Below are 18,432 nucleotides of genomic sequence, written 5' to 3'. Positions count from 1 at the left end.
CGGATGTCAAGTCATGGGACAGCAGCACGTGTTTCCACCCTGCACCTTACTTCTGAGTGCAATCTTCACCCCAGGCATCCAGGGCTCCCTTCCCTCCCTCACCACCTGCATTTCCCCAGAGCCACTCCCCACCCCCGACACTCCACTCCCCACTTACCTGGAGCAGACATCAGGCAAGCCCTGGGAGAAGGATCCAGCATCTGTCAGTTTATAGACAAGGAAGGTTGCTTTATTCATGGTTTAGCCAGACAGAGCCTTCTCTCACATCTGTTTTTATGTGCAGTTCTATCCTGAGCTATCTTTTCTCTCCCTTGGTGAAATGTATATACGTCATCTTTTCTTTACTGTTTCCATCCTCATATTCCTTAGGGGAGGGAATGCTGAATCCCAGAAGGTTCCCTCCTCCCTGCTGAGACAGTATTGGTGGTGTGACTTTTTTTTTTCAGTTATGTTTGTTGATGCTACTAGGTTTTAAGAAAGAAAGGTTTGGTCATCTGAAGAGTCCATATAATATTTTATGATTTTGTTAATGTCCAACGTGTTGGTTTTGCAATAAACTACCTACAATAAAGGAATTGTCTATTATAATATATGTAACTGCCTATTGTCTATTATTATATGAGGTTGAGTCTTGACTCTAAATCATAAATGCCACTAAATCTAGGCCTTTACAAAAGATTTATTTACAAAAAGGCTTAAAACCCAATCTACAATCCTCACAAACTACAAATCATTCGTATAGATAAGAGAAAACATTTTCCTTATGTGTAGTTGACATAAATGAATTAGTCATTTGAGGTGTTAGTTAATTCAGAAGGCAAAGTAGTCAGTCTGGTTATTTCCAGTGCCTTAAGTAAAAATCAAATAGCTACATTTGCTATTGATTTATAATTCACTGCAAAATACAATCATACCATCTGTTAAAAATGATCATTTACATCTGTGTTTGCTTTATAGAAAAGAAAATCTAAGAAACTTTGATTTAAACAAGTAGGAGTTTGTTTTAATCACAAGCGACTAACGGTGGGCAAATCAAGCTGGTGCAGCTACAGGACAGTGCAGTGCCAACCTTGGAGTGAGCTTCTGACTTTTTTCTTCCATGCTACCACCATAGCATGTGGATTTAGCAAACACGTATTAGATGGCTCTTGCTTTGCTTGCATTGAATTTCAGTATCCTAAATTTTCTCTCACATTACTTTCTTTTGCTCAGATTTCTTCATCTTTATGCTCCAGGTTAGTAATTTTTTTCTTGGTCATGATTCTGTTATCTTGTTTAGCTTCTCTTACTCCTTATAAATTTCAGCAAACATATTCTTATTTCCCAAGAACAACTTTTTTCTCTGTGATTTACCCATGATGGTAGCTGTAGGTTCTTGATTCATAGCAGCTATAGACCCTTGAAGATAATTATATTATTTGTAAGGAATGGGATTATTTCTGCCTGTTTTTTACTGTTATATATTTTTAAAACAAGTGCCTGCATTTTAGGTATATAATTCAGTTCATTTTGAGAAGTGTTTTTACCTGTGTAATCACAGCCAGTCAAAACAGAGAACATTCCAGTCACCCTAGATGTTTCTCTCAGACCTTTTTGCACCCACTGTCCTCTTTCTCCAGCAGAGGCCAACTCTGTTGGGATTAGTACACACTCTTGTGTCTGGCTTCTTGCACACAAAATAATTTTAAGATTCATCCACTTGTTGCATGCGTTAGAAATTTAGCCCCTTTATCACTAACAGTAATCCATTGTGTAGATACACTGCTGTTGGTGTATCTTTTCACCTGATGATGGACGTTTGGATTAGTTACACTTTTGATCCATTATGAATAATGCCTCCATGAACATTCATTTGTAACAGTAGAAAGGATATGTACTGTTGTTTCTCTTTGCCAAACACACAACATAATTCAGGTTGTTGGCCAACAAGCCACCCTCAGCCCCATCACCCTTAACTCTTAAATTCAGCAAGGAATAATTCAATAAATCAAAAATAACTGAATTCTGTCTTTTGGAGAAAGCTTCTATAGGCAGAAACACCAGCAACATAAACTCATTTCTTAATTTTTTATTGGCGTACAGTTGCTTTACAAGGAACTAATATCTAAATGTGTATTTTAAGCAAGTTATCCTGAGAAAATAAATTGGAATAAATAGCTTTTTTACTAAAAAACTACATAAATGTGTATTTTAAAGCAAGGATGTTGTCAACTAAAGCTTGGGCCTTGTGGGTGAGCTTATACAGAAAATTAAGACGACTATGTAGATTTCTTTTCAGTATCTTCAGTATCAACTAAGAAACAGATGTTTCGTTTTTCCCAGTTATTTCCCAAATGTAAACATCTTGTGTGGAGAACATGCTAGTTTCTGGAATGTGTAGCAGTAAGTGACACAAGCAGCGGAGTCTTGCCCAAGCGAGAGGACCATCTGATGAGGGAAGCGCATGCCTCCAGGGGGCCCTGCGGTGGGGAGGGAGGGACAGCAAGTGTCCCCTGGTTTACAGTGCAGGGAGAGCTTCTCCCCAAGACTATGCGTCCTGGGTGTTTCTTCCTGTCCAGATCCCCAGCCCCTCCCTCACACTATCCCTGTCAGAATCCTGTCACAGCAGGAGGGTAGGAGGACCCACCAAAGGGAAACAGAGCAGAAGGTGTTCAACAAAGTAGAAGATGCCAGCACACTCGCAGGGGACCACAGCCCCTGGGTCCGTAAAGTTCTTTGCAGTCATTGTGCAAGTCTTTATTGATTTTTGACTGATTACTGTAGGAAATTGCTGTATGTTTCCTCTGCAGCCGTGTAGATTGATTTTTTTAAAAGGCCAAAATTGTTGATTGTGTGTTTTTGAGAGTGATTGGGGTGTACTTAACTTTAAAGGGGTAAAAGTGCATATAGTGTTCAGGTAGGTTAGTAAACACTCCCCAGATGCAAAACTAATGAAGGTCAAAGCTGATTTCATTTCTCCATCTCCCCTCCACGTCTTGTGTGGTCTTCCGAGTTGCCTCTCTCTTAGACCCCTCCTTCCTCAGTATCCATAAGGGATGGGTTCCAGGACCCCCTAGAATACCAAAATTCAATGGTGCTCAAATCCCTTATATAAAATGATGTGGTGCTAGCATATGACCTATACGCACCTTCCCTAAACCATCTCTCAGATCAGATCAGTCGCTCAGTCGTGTCCGACTCTTTACGACCCCATGAATCGCAGCACGCCAGGCCTCCCTGTCCATCACCAACTCCCGGAATTCACTGAGACTCACATCCATCGAGTCAGTGATGCCATCCAGCCATCTCATCCTCTGTCGTCCCCTTCTCCTCCTGCCCCCAATCCCTCCCAGCATCAGAGTCTTTTCCAATGAGTCAACTCTTCGCATGAGGTGGCCAAAGTAGTGGAGTTTCAGCTTTAGCATCATTCCTTCCAAAGAAATCCCAGGGCTGATCTCCTTCAGAATGGACTGGTTGGATCTCTTTGCAGTCCAAGGGACTCTCAAGAGTCTTCTCCAACACCATCTCTAGATCACTTGTAATCCTTATTACAATGTACATGCTATATAAATGGTTACTGGCATGTGCAAAACTCAAGCTTTAGCTTTTGGGAGCTTTCTGGGTTTTTTGTTTTTTCAAATATTTCAAACGTTATCTATCCATCTGGATTGGATGAATCTGCCAATGGAAAACCTGTGGAGACAGAGGGCCAAGTGTACTCAAACCAGGAGCCCATCCACCCCAAAGCAGTTCATTTTATTTAGACTGAATTTGGGTTTTTGTCCTCAGATTATATTTAGGGGCTGTCTACATTTTAAGGAATGATTGACTGCTTCATCCCTGGTTTGTAAACAACTCTTGACTATCTGCCGGCAGCTCTTTCCTACCCTTTGTACATCATGTTGTTTTTATCTTCCCTGTCTGAAAAACTTTCTTTTATGCTGCTTTCAGTTAGAGGTTTTGTTTTACCAACCAGTTCTGTTTGCTTTTCATCTAGAAATGTCTATCAGCTCTGGAATTCTTTGCTGGTTTCCAATGCTGTTAAAAACCTGTTCCTTTAAATTTTTTTTTCCATCATTTTTAGTAATTTGGGGTGAGAGGGGAGCTGGATGATGGTGAGTTTGCCATCGTGACTTAAATTTCTTGCGCTAGTTCTTGTGTTCTATTTGTTCCTTTGAAGAAAAAAAAGAGCCCTTTGTTCATTTTTTAAAATAACACATACCATCCATAGAAAATTCAGAAAATATGGTCAATCAAGATGAGTGACAGTTTTTTAAAAGACAAAATATCATGTGTTTTCATAAGTATCAAGTATATTTGATTTTGCAATGAAAGAAAAGAATATTCATGTCTTAAATTTCAGTAACACCACTGTACATTAAAGCAAAAATCTTCGGAGTTTATAAATGAAAAAGCATTTTGGTGCTATTGCTACTGAATTCTAATCATTGCAAAAAAAAGTCTTAGAATATAGTAAAAAAATAATAGGATTAGACAAGTTTGTGTTTGGCTGCATGTAATAGGAAAGTAGGAGCTGCTTTGTTTCACTTGGGGATGATTATGAGGGATGCTCCAGGACTGACGGGGCAGCCAGGTGATGCTCTCAGCACAGACCCACCCACATCTGGCCTCCAGCATCCTCTCTGGAGCCAGACACTTGTAGACCCTGTGAAGCCTGTAGCAGCTGACCCTCCTCTTTTCAGTCAGGAAACACTTACCTTTTCTGAAAACACTGTTGGTAAAATTACACTTAAATTACACCTCATTGCCCGCATTTGTCACATGGTCACTTTTAGCTGCAAAGAAGCCCGGAAATCAAATTCTTTGGTTTAACATCTAGCTCCCTGGAACAAAACTTAAGATATTGTTCAGGAAGACGGAGTTTGTGGTAGATGATAGCAGGGTCTGCTGTAGGGGCCAGGGTCTGCCAGAAGGCCTGGCCTTCCGGTGGCTCATGGTGACGATCCCTGAGGGGCTGCTGCAGTTCCCCACCGCCCACCCCCACCCCCCCGCAGTCACAGCTTTGTGTATTGCCACATGTATCTACATACATACACCTGGTGGAATACACACAAACATGATAGAAAGCATTTGCCTAAATAAGAACTGTGCTCTCATTTCTCCATTTAGCCAGATGGTGCTTCTCTCAACAGTAGTACCCTGTCAGATGGGTCCCAGGATGAAGAATGGAGTTTTACTGTTCCCAGGAGTGGCTCCATGGTAAGTCATCACCTGCCCAGACAGTTGCGTGTCAGGGAAAAATTGCAGGTTCAAGGCAATAAGAAGCAATTTCTGCAAACAGATGAAATGAACTTCAGCTAGCATTGTAAGGAAACCACAGCTGCCAGTGGACCCACCAACGTGGAATGATTAGGAAGAAGGCAAATCAAAATACTGGGGAATGACTAGATCTCATTTTGAAAGAGGACTCCATGAATTAATGCCAATGCGATGTTCTTTACAAGGATCAAACATGGAGGAATTTGTTATTCTTTGATGTAAATATATAATCTGTAAAAACTGTTAGGTATAGTTTTATGCCAAGGCCTAGCATTATTGTAGCCATAATGCTTTGATTAATTTTTCAGTAGGTAGAGTCTGAGGGTTATATTCCTTTCAATCGACCATCTCGTATGAATTTGATAATGTATATTTGTTCTAGCAAAACATCCAGTTCAGTATATGTTGGTGTGTGTGTGTGTACATAAATATATAGTTATATATAATATATTTATTTATTTAGGTGCATAATTTTAGCATTTTCTGTGCAGTATGGCTATTCTTTTTCTTCCTAAGATTTATGTCTTTTTATGTCAATCAGAATGTAAATACTTGCCTGTGTGGGCAATATTTTTTTTTAAAGTCACTACCTTTAATTAAGCCTACTTTTTCTATTAAATTAATATAAATCATATTAATTTATTTAATCTTAATTATTTTTTTCGCTCATTCTTGGGTCGACTTGGACAAGTTTTCCTAGTCTCTTAGATTATAGACCTATTTCATTTATTTTTAAACTTTCTTACTTGCATTTAAGGTTAAGAAGTAATCTGAGTGGCTATTCTTGTGGTTTTTGGAATTTATTACTCTCACTGTCTTTAATATTTAGTTTATAATTTCAGATGTGATTCAGTATTTAATCTGCGATGTCATCGAATTGCCTTTAAATTCACATTTGGATAGATGTTGTAGTTGTTGTTTTTTAATTTCAAAGCTGATTGCATATTTGTCCATGAACGTGAGTTATTTAAGTTCATCTCTGGGGAATTTGGCACAAAGTGGTTACAAGAGGTGGATTTCTCCGTTCTGATCTCAGGTGCAGAAGAGGAATATTGTAGCCATGTTTTCTGTAATGACTCCAGCACAGGCAGCTTTAGTATCTAGAATTACAAAATGTAGATTCACACCATGAGAAAATACCCAGCAACCAGTCAGGACAGTGAGGAACATATTAGTTGATAAATTTCTCCTTTAAGTAAGGAACATGAGAAATATTTGGTATGGTGATTCTTCGATGTGAAGGAAATATGCCATAGTCAAAGTCTAGTCTTAAGGGAACTCACATAGCTCAGTTGATAAAGAATTTGCCTGCAATGCAGGAGACCCGATTTCGATTCCTGGATCGGGAAAGATCCTCCTGGAGAAGAAAATGGCACCCCACTCCAGTGGTCTTGCCTGGAGAATCTCATGGACAGAGGAGCCCGGCAGGGCACAGCTCATGGGATCATAAGAGTTGGCCATGATTTAGCAACCAAACCATCAAGCAGATAGAGCTAACCTTCTACATCTTGGAATTTAAAATACTAATCCCTCAGCCTTGACTGTGATGTCGCAGTGTAGTAGGATTTGGGCAGCAGGGCGAGCCCTGATGGCTGCGTGTCTTTGCCTCTCTTAAACCAGCTGAGGCCCCAGTGGAAAAGTCTCATGGCTGGGATTGTAGGGAGATAGCAGGATCCATTATGGACAAGCCAGAGAAGTTTGTTTTAAGTGGGAGTGGCATATATGTTTGAAATACTTTAAAATCACTAGAAAGAAATTTTAAGATTCTAATACTAATATGTTTAATGAGTAAAGGGATGTTTTAAAACTATGAATAGAAAAAAAAAACATGAATACCAAGCACTGAGCCTTTCCCTTCAATGTATTTCAAAACTCCTGGTCCCTTTATTGGCAGTGAGATCTTCCTTTTCATTTTCACCAAGTCATTCTCCTGCTTTAATACATAAGAAAAGAATGCTCTTCTGTTTGTTTTGCTCTGCTGTGTTTTAATCCTTATGAGTCTGAGTCTAGGCACCTTTACCTGGCTTTAACTCCTGGCAAATCAGGCTCTCCATTGATCCTCTCATGAAGCCGAAATGCTTCAGATTTCCATACCTGGAATTTATAATTCCATGCCTGGCCTGAATGCTTTGCTCACCTCTCCACGTTTGTAAGTCCTTTTCATCATTCTTTGAGTTCCAGCACACGATCAACAACCTCTTCAAAGAGATCTTTTGGGCAGCACCTCCTTGCTTTCCATTACTCTCCAGTAAACACTTGTATTTTAGTGTAGAAATTCACTCTTAGCAGTGGACTGTGTTTTAATAATATTCCATAAATGTTACTCTCTTCTCATTATAAATAGCTGAAGAGCAAGGGTCACAATTTAAATTTCTTCTTCCCCCGGGAAAGTCCCAGAATCATTTACATTGCAAAGAGCGGGCCCTTGTTCAGTACTGTAGGCTGGCTGGAGGCCATTAACCTAAGGAGCAGATGACACCTCCACTTTACAGATCATTAAATTGACATTTAGTCGCTTAAGCTTCCCAAGCCCAGCATGAATGTCGATTTTTCGGGAGCATTCTATAGATGAGTTATTTCAAAGTTTAATGAAGTATTGCTCTGTAGGAAAACTTAAGGAAACCACTGAAAAGTGTTCCACATCGTTGTGGGGTAATCTTTATTCTGTGGTGTTAGTTTTTAGAGCCACCAAATATATACTTGGGCATCTGTGTTAAAATAATTGGGTATGCCTTCGCATTCTGTTTACATAATAAGATATGCCATCTCTTTGGCATGAAGTAGGGAGAAGAGAAACAAAGTTCAGCATTCGCGATTCCTTTGTGCAGTTTGTAGTGGTGGTGGTTTAGCCGCTAAGTCCTTTCTGACTCTCATGACTCCATGGACTGTAGCCCACCAGGATCCTCTGTCCATGGGATTTCCCAGGCAAGAACACTGGAGTGGGTTGCCATTTCCTTCTCCAGTTCACTTCATATTGCTGAATAAATATGAGAATAAACGAAACAACACCAGGTTCTGGGGGAAAAAGAACAGACTTATGTATAAAGAGCGTATAAAGGATTCTTGATGGAGTAGCCAATTTTCACCGCCAACGTACTCATGGTTGATAACTTCCACATTAAAATTCATATTCGTAGAAACAGTGGAATTTGTGTAAAGTTTTTACTAGGACCCACCTCAAGGAGCCTGACGGGCTATATTCCTTGGGGTTGCAAGAGTCGGATACGACTTAGCAAGTAAACCGCCACCAGCATCCAATCTGAGTAGTAATGCCAAACTCTATGAAGAAAGATACCCAGCTTCCGATAACATTCCAGGGGAGTGCAGCAGTGTGGCAGGATCACAGTGAAGAAAATAGCAAATTAATTAAGAGAGGACACAACTAGAAAACATGCGGAACCCTTTGGTAGTCATTATCCCTCTGTGTTTTGTCGTGAAGAAGTTAACGTATTAGTGTATTAACAGTAGCTGACCCTCATACAGTAGTCACTGTGCATCAGATGTTGTCCCCTGTGATTTATAGTCATTTAAAATTCATAAAAACTTGTTGAAATATGTTATTTTATCATCTTCATTTAACAGACCAGGGAGACTAATAGAAAGTTCTGTAACTTGAAGTCATGTGAAGTGGAAGAGCCAGGATTAGAATCCAGGCAGCCTGGCTCCCGCATCCCTTCTATTAACCATCTAGTTATGTCATGACTTAGGGTTTATGACCAAAATGTATGACCAGCTGCATCAAGAATAACAAGTACAGGGACTGCCTGGCAGTCCAGTAGTTGAGACTTTGTCTTCCAATGCAGGGAGTGCGGGTTCGATCCCTGATCAGGGAACTGAGATCCCATGTGCCTCTCAGTCAAAAAAATAAATAAATAAAAACATAAAAACAGAAGCGGTGTTCTAACAAATTCAGTAAACACTTTAAAAATGGTCCACATCAAAAATTCTTTAAAAAGTCAGAATGATAACATAATCGTCAAACTATGTGATTGCAAGTTTTGTCATTTCTGCATGTTAGGAAACATACGCCAGTAAACACTTGAGGAGGCGTGGTCATTCTGACCTTGGCTTAGTTCTCTTGAGAAAACTGTGTGGGCTGTACAGGTCTGAACTGAGTGAGAAAACAGGAAAGCAGATGCCAGCCCTTCATGAAATCAAGAATTGCTTTTTGGTGAAGTAGTTCTAACGCACCGCCCAACATGAGTGAGGTTGAAGCGCAGGGTAGCCTGCATTCCTGGTGAACTGCTCTGTGTCCATCTTCCCTTGGTCCACAGTCCATCCTGGAGGCCATTCCAGACGTGCCAGTTCATTCCAACGGCGCGGCAGACCCTGGACGGTCGGCGCGGAACGCTGCAAGTGGTGAGTGACACAGCCTCCTCAGCCTGTGTGTCGTTTTGCTTTTGTGCTGACGCTCACTTCGGTGAGCAGTGGGTTTCTGAAGAAAGTGTACGTGTGTTTTTCTCCCCTTTCTGATTTCCGTCACCCTGGACCTCTGCTCCCTGTACCTCCAAACACCCCATCCTGTCACACCAGTAGTCACATTGCAAGCAGAATCGTTTCCACCTTGACGACCACTGTGTCATTTAGAAACTACTCACTCAGGCAGTGCCTTTGGTTTGGGGTCTCTTTTATAGCTGGATCTGCTGAACAGCATCAAGCAGGCCGGAAAGTAGACACCTTCTAAAAATCTCTAGTTACGCTCAAGTATGTGCAGCATCAGAGACGCTTGTGATGTTTCCTTACAAAATAACAGGGTGAACTTTTAATGGGGTCTCCTCCACTTGAGAGCTGGGTGCTCTCTGTGGGTTCAGAGTGGAATCTCAAATCCTCCTTGTAGGAAATAGGTCCCCTTTAGGCCACAGTTTTGTGGTTCTCCAAAGGTCCCCCTAAAGATACACGCTCCTCTCAGGCACAACAGAGCTCCATACTTTGAGCGTTTGCTTCAAAATTCAAATAAGTTGAGGTGATGAAATGTTCTAACATTGATCGGTGGTTGCACAATGCTGCAAATATGCTAAAAATCACTGACTACGCTCTTCAAATAAGTAATTGTTGGGCATGTGGATTATATTTAAATAAAACCGTTATCAAAACAAATTAAAGATAATGGATTTACCATAAATTATTCCACATCATTCTGTTTGCTGCCGTGTTGTTACTCAGTTCGAATTGTACCACTGAGAGGTAAAAGTCCTCTTGGAGTAGTCCAGTGATTTGGCGCATCATCCTGTACAATCACCACTGTCCAAAGAATCTGCCCGTAGATCTTGAAGAATTTAGAGTCTTGGGACTCCCTGGTGGTCCAGTGGTTAAGAATCCACTTTGCAATGCAGTGGATGCAGGTTTGACCCCTGGTCTAGAAACTAGGATCCCACATGCCGCGTGCCGCAGCGACTGCACTCGCACTCCGCAATGAAAGATCCTGCATGCCACAAGTTGAGTCGACACAGCCAAATAAATATTTTAAAAAGAAGAACAAGTAGTTAGAGTCTTATCTAACAATTAACTGTTACTGTGATTTGAATACAAGCCTCTGTATAATGTGTGAAAATCGTAACTTTGCCTTGTTATTTTCTGAATTCTTACTGTATCCATTTATTGTGTTTTAAATCAATATTATTTTTTAGAATTTTAGATCTGTTGATTTACAAATTTCTCCACTAAACTTTTAATTGAGGTAAACTAGGTCTTCTATTATTTCTGTCTGTTGCTTCTTTTGTTCAATTTGGCTTTCTTTTAGTTACTGTTTATAGAAGGGGGTGGGCTTCCCAGGTCAGTGGTAAAGAATCTACCTGCCAATGGAGGAGATGCAGGTTCGATCCCCAGGTCAGGAAGATCCTCTGGAGAAGGAAATGGCAACCCACTCCAGTATTCTAGCTGGAAAATCCCCATGGACAGAGGAGCCTAGTGGGCTGCAGTCCATGAGATTGCAAAGATTTGGACAACGATTTAATATAGAAGAGGGTAAAGCTGATGAGTTCTTTTTTTGTCATCAAATAATTCTTTTCATGACACAGGAACAATTTTGCCAGGCAATAAAACAAGATGGCAAGCCAGACTCTCAAAAATCAGATTTAGGATTCCTCAAATGATTTCCCTTGCTTTTGGTAAGGAATCTATTGTCTTAATTTCAAACTTGAGAAAAACAGGTATAGGGGACAGGACTTGTCACCCATTCATCTTTGGAATATGCACCATCCAAGACCAGAAAACCAGGAGAGAGTCACAGGAATCAGGATTAATTCACCTGAACAAATCTCAGTGAAGGGCAAACTGGATTGGAACAAATCTGAAGTGGCATAGTTCCACAGTTTGGGATAAAAACTCAAGAGGAATGAAAGTAGGCAGAACTTTTCTGTGGGACCTCCACCCTTCCTCCTTCTGCTTTAAGCTTTTGCTTCCCCAGTAGCAGCATTGAGTATGGATAGACGTCATTGCATAAGAGTACATAGAAACATTCTGTTATGGACTTTCTAATAATCTAATAATCTTCAGTGCTTTTCATGAGACATTAACCTCTAAAATTAAAAAAAAATCAGATTAAATAGGAAGTTCACACAACGATTGTAGAAGCTTGTTCATATGGAAGTCTGATGACACTACATTAATTGTTTAACCAAGATCATTCTGAGTGAGTCTGATGCTTTTCCAGGGATGTAAACATTTCAACATGCTTGTGGATTAACTCATCAATATTTTATGCTTATTTTACAGTTAATGGTATTGATCAATTAAATGGCATATTAAATATTCCACATCCTTTGTTCTTTAGATGATGAATATCTGGAAAAAAACATTCCGGTAGAAGCTGAAGAGCTGTCCTTTGAAGTATCATATTCAGAAAAGCTAACACAGGCTCCAAAAAGGAACAGATTTAAGAAGTTAGATTTTAAGAAAGAAGACTATGTTTTACCTGTAAGTAAAATGTGGAAATGGAGAATATAGCAATGGCATTGTCTTCAAAATGAGAGTAGGATTATTTGGCACTTAACTGTGCATTTTGGATTTTTAAGGACACTTTTAATTACCTAAATTTGACATTTAAGATAGAATGGCTATTGTCTCAGCAAGCACGTGCAGTCAGTTTCAATAGGGGAATTAGCTGCACTCTGTACATCACAGTTGTGATGATGATATTATAATATATTTCAGGTGACTGTTTTGTGTTTGGTTTAGTAGTTGTGATCATCAGAGGTTCTAACAGTCATATTCATGACCTTTCTATGACGCAGCATGCGCCTCAGATATCTTTTTATGTGAATAGCAAGCATGTCAGGCTGTACAGATTTGGAAGGTCCAGGTCTCCTCTGAATGAAGGTATAATAATTTTCCTTTGCCATAAAAAAATAAATATCCTCAATATGTATTTTAGAAATTTGTTGTTCAGAAAACCAGATTTGGCCTAACCAAAGCAGAAGATCTGTCTGCGGAAGACATGAAGAAAATCCGCCATCTCTCTCTGATTGAATTGACGGCCTTTTTTGATGCCTTTCGAATTCAGCTGAAAAGAAACAAAACAGAGAAAGTCAAAGGACGAGGTATTGAGACTTACTCTGACTCTAACATTTTGACACACGGAAATAAGACAGTGCTTTTCTGACTCTTTTTTTTCTCCCCCTTCTGTTTTACAATGAAGACAGTGGGATTTTTGGAGTTCCCCTCACAGTCCTGCTAGAAAATGACCGAAGGAAAGACTCTGGGGTCAAAGTTCCCCTTGTGTTACAAAAGGTGAGTTCGGTGTACGTAACTGGGGAGTTCATAGAGCTCTGTGCTTGTAGTATGCTATTCGGAAACCCGCCGATGAATATTCTTAGATCTAAAGACACGAAGGCCCCTTTAGGACTCGGGTTTCTGTAACTCTCGGCTTCCCTCCTCGCGTCCACGTGACATCTAAGGCGCCTGGGTGTGTTTGCCTTGCTAAGAACCTCTGTTGCATTGTCCAGCCAGAAAGCATCAGGTTATGGACACAGATGCTGTCACATGGCGTCCTTCTTTTACATTTGTTCCAATATTTTTAAAATGATATTTGTGTGTATGTATGTGTTTGTGTGTGTGTATATGATTATTCTCTCCTGGATAAAAGATAACTACTAATTACTAATAGTCCATTTATTAATCTTACAAGTATTTGCTGAGATACATCACAGGTTGGGTGTTTTGCGATGTGTGTGTATTACTATTTAAATGAATTTTCCAGACAAAGCTAAATAAAGTCTAGAAATCAGCTTATTCTGGTGGTGTTTTCAGAGTGCCTGGGAAAGTATATATTGCGACAAAGAAAATTTCTGGTTTAGGAAGTTGTGAAAATGATGTCTGAACAATACAGTTGTCTCAGTGACCCTCACTGGCAGATGGCTCATTTGCTTTTAAGCCCCACCTTTTATAGCCAACAATTTACTGTGGTTTATTCAATAGGGATATCCAGTGGTACAAGTAAAATTCCAAGCCCTAAATACAAATCTTGTTGAATTTTAAATTCCATTTTTTGGGTGTTTTTTTTTTTTTAACTACACTCTGTGGCATGTGGGATCTTAGTTCCCTGACGAGGGATGAAACCTGCACCCTCTGAATTGAAAGCGTGGAGTCTTAACCATTGGACCTTCAGGGAAGTCCCTTAAATTCAGTTTTTAAATGATATGTGAAAATACTGACAGAGGACACATACTTTATTCACAACAGCACTTCTCTTTCCTGTCTTCCTCAGTTTGGGTACCAATACCTCAAACTGAGCTACTCCTCCAGTCGGGTGACTGACTGGCCGCCCATAGGCGCAGGGAGGATAGCAAGCAGGGTCCAGAGGATGCCAAGGCCCGCCCAGCGTGTGCATCCCCAGGGCGCCTCCCTTCACTGGGCCACAGTTGATCTCTGTGTCCTGTCACATCTGACCATCACTGAGCCCCAGGAGGTCGCTATGGTCATCTCCTTTCTACTGGTGAGGCAACTGAGGCATCATAGGGTGAGATAACACGCCCAGAAACACACGGCCAGCAAGAGATAGATGCAAAGGAGAGCAAGTCCATGGTGACTCTAAGATTCCTTTCCATCCTTGGGTTGAACCATTATTGTGCCCTTTATCCTCTAGGAAGAGGACACAGTCTGAAGAAAATGCATAAAAATCTGACTGAGAAGATTCAACACACGTTTGTATTATTACGTAGGAACAGAAGCCTAGCCCACAGAAGGTGCACCGCATGCTGCCTGGTTCCTCTCATACTAACTCCTCAATAGAGGCTCATTCTGGGTACTGCTGAGGTTAGCGGTGCTCTTGTAAGACACTGGAGGTGGTGTTCTTCCACTCCTGGGGGTAGAGGCTTTTCTCGGGAAGAAGTTCCTTCTCCCTAAATACTTATATCTCTTCATACCTGCAGGAGCTGCCTTAGTTCCAGGCATCATCATTTCTCGAAGGGAAAATAGCAGAGACTCGGAATCCTGCTCTTGCTGTGTGAACATGGGCAAATCTTTACCCCTCCCATGCCTCAGTCTCTTCAGCTGTAGAATGGGGACACCACAGAATCATCATGAGGGTCACGTGCATTAATATATGTAAAGTGCTGAGAATGTTGTCTGACACGCTCTTAAGTGCACAGTGTTAGTGTTTATTATTATTTAATAGTGAAGCATCACCATTACCATGAGACAGATAAGCCTTTACAATTTCTAATTCCTTGGTCAGATTTTGAGAAGCCCTACAGTGTCTTGGGCTTCCCTGGTGGTACAGTGGAAAAGAACTCCGCTGCCTGTGCAGGTTAGATGCAACAGACATAGGCTCGATCCCTGGATCAGGAAGATCCCCTGGAGAAGGAAATGATAGCCTATTCCAGTGTTACTGCCTGGGAAAATTCCACGGACAGGGGTCGCAAAGAGTTGGACACAACTGGGCCTGCGTGCATGCACAGTGTCTTAGCTAGAATAGTGTAACTAATGATAGTAATTTAGGGTCTTTTCTTACTGGTTGGTGATGCTGACTCAATGGACATGAGTTTGAGCAAGCTCTGGGAGTTGGTAATGGACAGGGAAGCCTGTTGTGGTGCAGTCCACGGGATTGCAAAGAGTCAGACACGACTGAGCAACTGAACTGGCTTACTGGTTGACCTGAAGAAAGATACAGTAATCAGATGTTAAAATATTTAAGGGGCAATGTGCTTTCGTGGTTAAGAACAGAGTTGGTGCGTCACTTTTAAGGATGACCCTGGGAAAGTGAAAAACAACCCTAAGTCTCTATTTCCTCATTTGCCAATCGGAGGCTAGTGTTGACCTCCTGGGGGCGTGTGAATGTTTAACTAGGCATTCAAGTACCCGGCATGTCTGTATGCTTGGTAATGTATCGTTTTCATCATCGTTGTTATTTTAAATGCTCATAATCATATGGAGGTATTTATTTCTGTCTTGTATCATTGCTTTCTAGTTCTTTGAGAAAGTTGAGGAATCGGGTCTGGAATCTGAAGGGATCTTTCGACTTTCAGGATGTACTGCCAAAGTCAAGGTACCAAACATTGTCTCTCTTCCTCGTTAGAGATCTCAACTAGCTGGATCAGTTCACGCAGGCATCTTCTGTGGTGTTGTCATCATTTCTGATTCTCTCACTTGGCACTGTAGAGCGTTCCTCAACACCTATGACTAAATGTTATTCCATGATCCTGAGCTGTGCATTCTTTTAAATTAAAACAACAATAATAAAAGCAAACAACAGTAAAAGAACACATCAGTTCACTCTCAGAAACTGCCGCTTGTCTTGTCCCATCATTATTTTGGGGGTTAAACACTTCAGTTTTTTTTACTGAATTCTACGACAAAGTTTACTCTTTGTCGTAGAATTCACTGAGCCAGTATTAGATGACCCCTGGTATCGATTGTCAGTTGTTTTAAACTTAGAAACATTCTCTGGCTTTCCTTTTAATGGACATCCTTATAGGAATTTGTAGGAATGGCTGTAACCACTAAAATACTCCCTCAGCAGTTCTGAAACCCAGTTCCATTGAAGGTAATGTTAGCATCTACATCTAAAACCACCGTGCAGTGGGAATTCCTTTACTTTCTTCCCTCTGTATGGAGGCTAAGTCTTCAGTTCAGCAAAGAAAAGAATTAAAGGGAAGCTTTGCTCATCAGTTGCCAGCAAGACATCCCACTTGCTCTGCCGGTACACAGATGAAGAGTCCCTCTCTGCCCTGGGTCACTCCCTGGTGGGTGGACCTGGAGACATGAGCAGTTGTCAATAATGAATCCTTGAGGAAAAAAAACCTCAGGGAGAGGGAAAAGGAAACTTGACTGTGTTCAGAACTATTAAAAGGAATTGTGTAGGGGCGGGAAAGCATCTCTTCCCTAATTCATTTTGGCACATGCTTTGGGAGATTCTATTTGTATCAGCAATTTCAGTCTTATATAGAAGTATGAGGAGATATTTTTCAAGGTGGAAACTGAGAATCAATAGGCTATATCTTTGGAAGCTCCAGAAGGCAGGTGCTGGGACCAAGTTAGGAGGAGAAGAGGGTTACAGGAGGACCTCGCTTCTCAAGGATCGAGGGTCGGGGGAGGCGAACTTGGGGGTGTCGAGCCTCAGACCAGGTGCAGGCAGGACCATCACCCTGTGCACTGTCAGCCCCAACCCTGGGGAAGGGCCTGAGGCTGAGCAGAAGGTGCCAGCAGCTGGGGAGTCATCCACCTGGAGTTTTTGCAGATGAACAGCCAGTTCTGTTTTGAAGGGAGACCTGAGTGGTGGTCCACACTTTGTCACTGCATGTCTCTGGGATGTGACTTCCTTGGGAGTAGAGATTACTAAATCCTGGCACAGGTTCGCTTAAAATGCAGGAAAATTCCTAATGGCTCCTTAAGGTTCATACTTGCTAAATGGGATCTGGTTTTTGTTTCAGCTTCTCACAGGAACAGTTTTTACATATACTTCTAAATAAATGTGTCCTAAATCCGAGAACAAAAGCTGTCACTTCTTGGTTAAGTCTTTGTGGTTATATCTGTAGAGTCAGAGAACCAAAATGAAGTCAGGAGAACAAGTTTCCTAAACCGAATCAGACTCCATCCCTCTAAACTTCCCTCCATAATAGGGAAGCTGTATTTGTACATGTTCTTACTGACTTATTCTCTGTGTGTGTGTGTGTGTGCGCGCGCGCACACAAATTAGTAGGGAAGAGTGGGAGCATAATGGATATGATTTAAAATTTCTATTTTTGAAAATAATTCAAAGGAGAAAAGATTACACAATGTTTCTTGTGTGTATGAAGTTTAACATCATAGCACACGTTGCTTTTCTCTAGCTAATCTTTGACTGAAAAGCACTTATCAAAGGCCAGTAATTCCTTTAACGTGCTCTAATAGACGCATGCATTCCTGAACCACATTAGGTAAAAGTCCCTTTTGGCCCTTAATCGGTTTTATGTAGTTTCAGCCTATTTAATTCCATTTCTTGTCCGTCCGAAAAATGTATTCCAGATGTTTTCGTGGTTTGAGCTCCAGGAAAGCCAGTGTGGAAGAATGCTGGGTCAGTGAATAGAAACAAGGGAATACTGCAGTTAGAAAGGCATTGCAACTTGATACAGCCAAGGGGTCTTTATTTCTTCCCTTTGTTCAAACTTGAAACTTAAAAAAATGTTTTCATCAGTTAGACTATTTTTTTCTAGAAATGTGCTTGGGGAAAGAAAGTTTAAAAAAAAAAAATCTCCCTCATAATTATCATCAAGTTGTGCCAAGTAGCTGACTCTAACCCTCAGGTATCACTGTGGGTTGTACTTTCAGAGCCTGGTTAGACTTACAGGGAAGCATCCCTGGGGGAAGCTGCGGATTTAGCCTCTCAGGGCACCAACCGCCGAGCCCATCCTGGACGTGAGGCCTTGGGTCATTTGGAACCAATTTAATGGCTCGGTGTTTCCAGTAATTTTCTTTTCCACAAATGACAGAAATTTGAGCCAAACACTGGGGAATATATTTTATGGAAGAAAGCAGACTGCTTTGACGTGCATGGCTTTCTTTTTTGACTCATTTCAATTATTCAGAGGCTGCTCTAAATGCTTTGTGAGGATGTTACCTGGTCTTCTGGTTTCCCACCCTGAACTGGTTTTTTGAGGCTGAAGGTGGGTTATTTGCATTTTTGTAAAATTACCTCAGGAGGAGAAGCGGGATGGATATTTGCTCAGACGAGGTTTAAGGCCCTGGCTCCTGATCCTT

The 18,432-nt window shown here is 41.0% G+C and overlaps 1 protein-coding gene across 1 annotated transcript in view; it reads left to right on the top strand.

Annotated features, from left to right (window-relative positions):
* The window catches only part of ARHGAP28 (Rho GTPase activating protein 28), a 102,949-nt gene that overhangs the window by 58,470 nt on the left and 26,047 nt on the right, over nucleotides 1-18,432 (top strand). Inside the window, exons 6-11 of the mRNA XM_010859098.1 lie at nucleotides 5,110-5,199; nucleotides 9,534-9,618; nucleotides 12,032-12,174; nucleotides 12,632-12,797; nucleotides 12,896-12,987; nucleotides 15,665-15,742. Coding sequence (XP_010857400.1) covers nucleotides 5,110-5,199; nucleotides 9,534-9,618; nucleotides 12,032-12,174; nucleotides 12,632-12,797; nucleotides 12,896-12,987; nucleotides 15,665-15,742 — 654 coding nt within the window. The remainder of the gene's footprint in view (nucleotides 1-5,109; nucleotides 5,200-9,533; nucleotides 9,619-12,031; nucleotides 12,175-12,631; nucleotides 12,798-12,895; nucleotides 12,988-15,664; nucleotides 15,743-18,432) is intronic.

This window comes from Bison bison, unplaced genomic scaffold, assembly GCF_000754665.1.
Source record: "Bison bison bison isolate TAMUID 2011002044 unplaced genomic scaffold, Bison_UMD1.0 scf7180017864453, whole genome shotgun sequence".
NCBI classification, from domain to species: Eukaryota; Metazoa; Chordata; class Mammalia; order Artiodactyla; family Bovidae; genus Bison; species Bison bison.
This window is presented reverse-complemented; position numbering and strand designations above follow the sequence as displayed.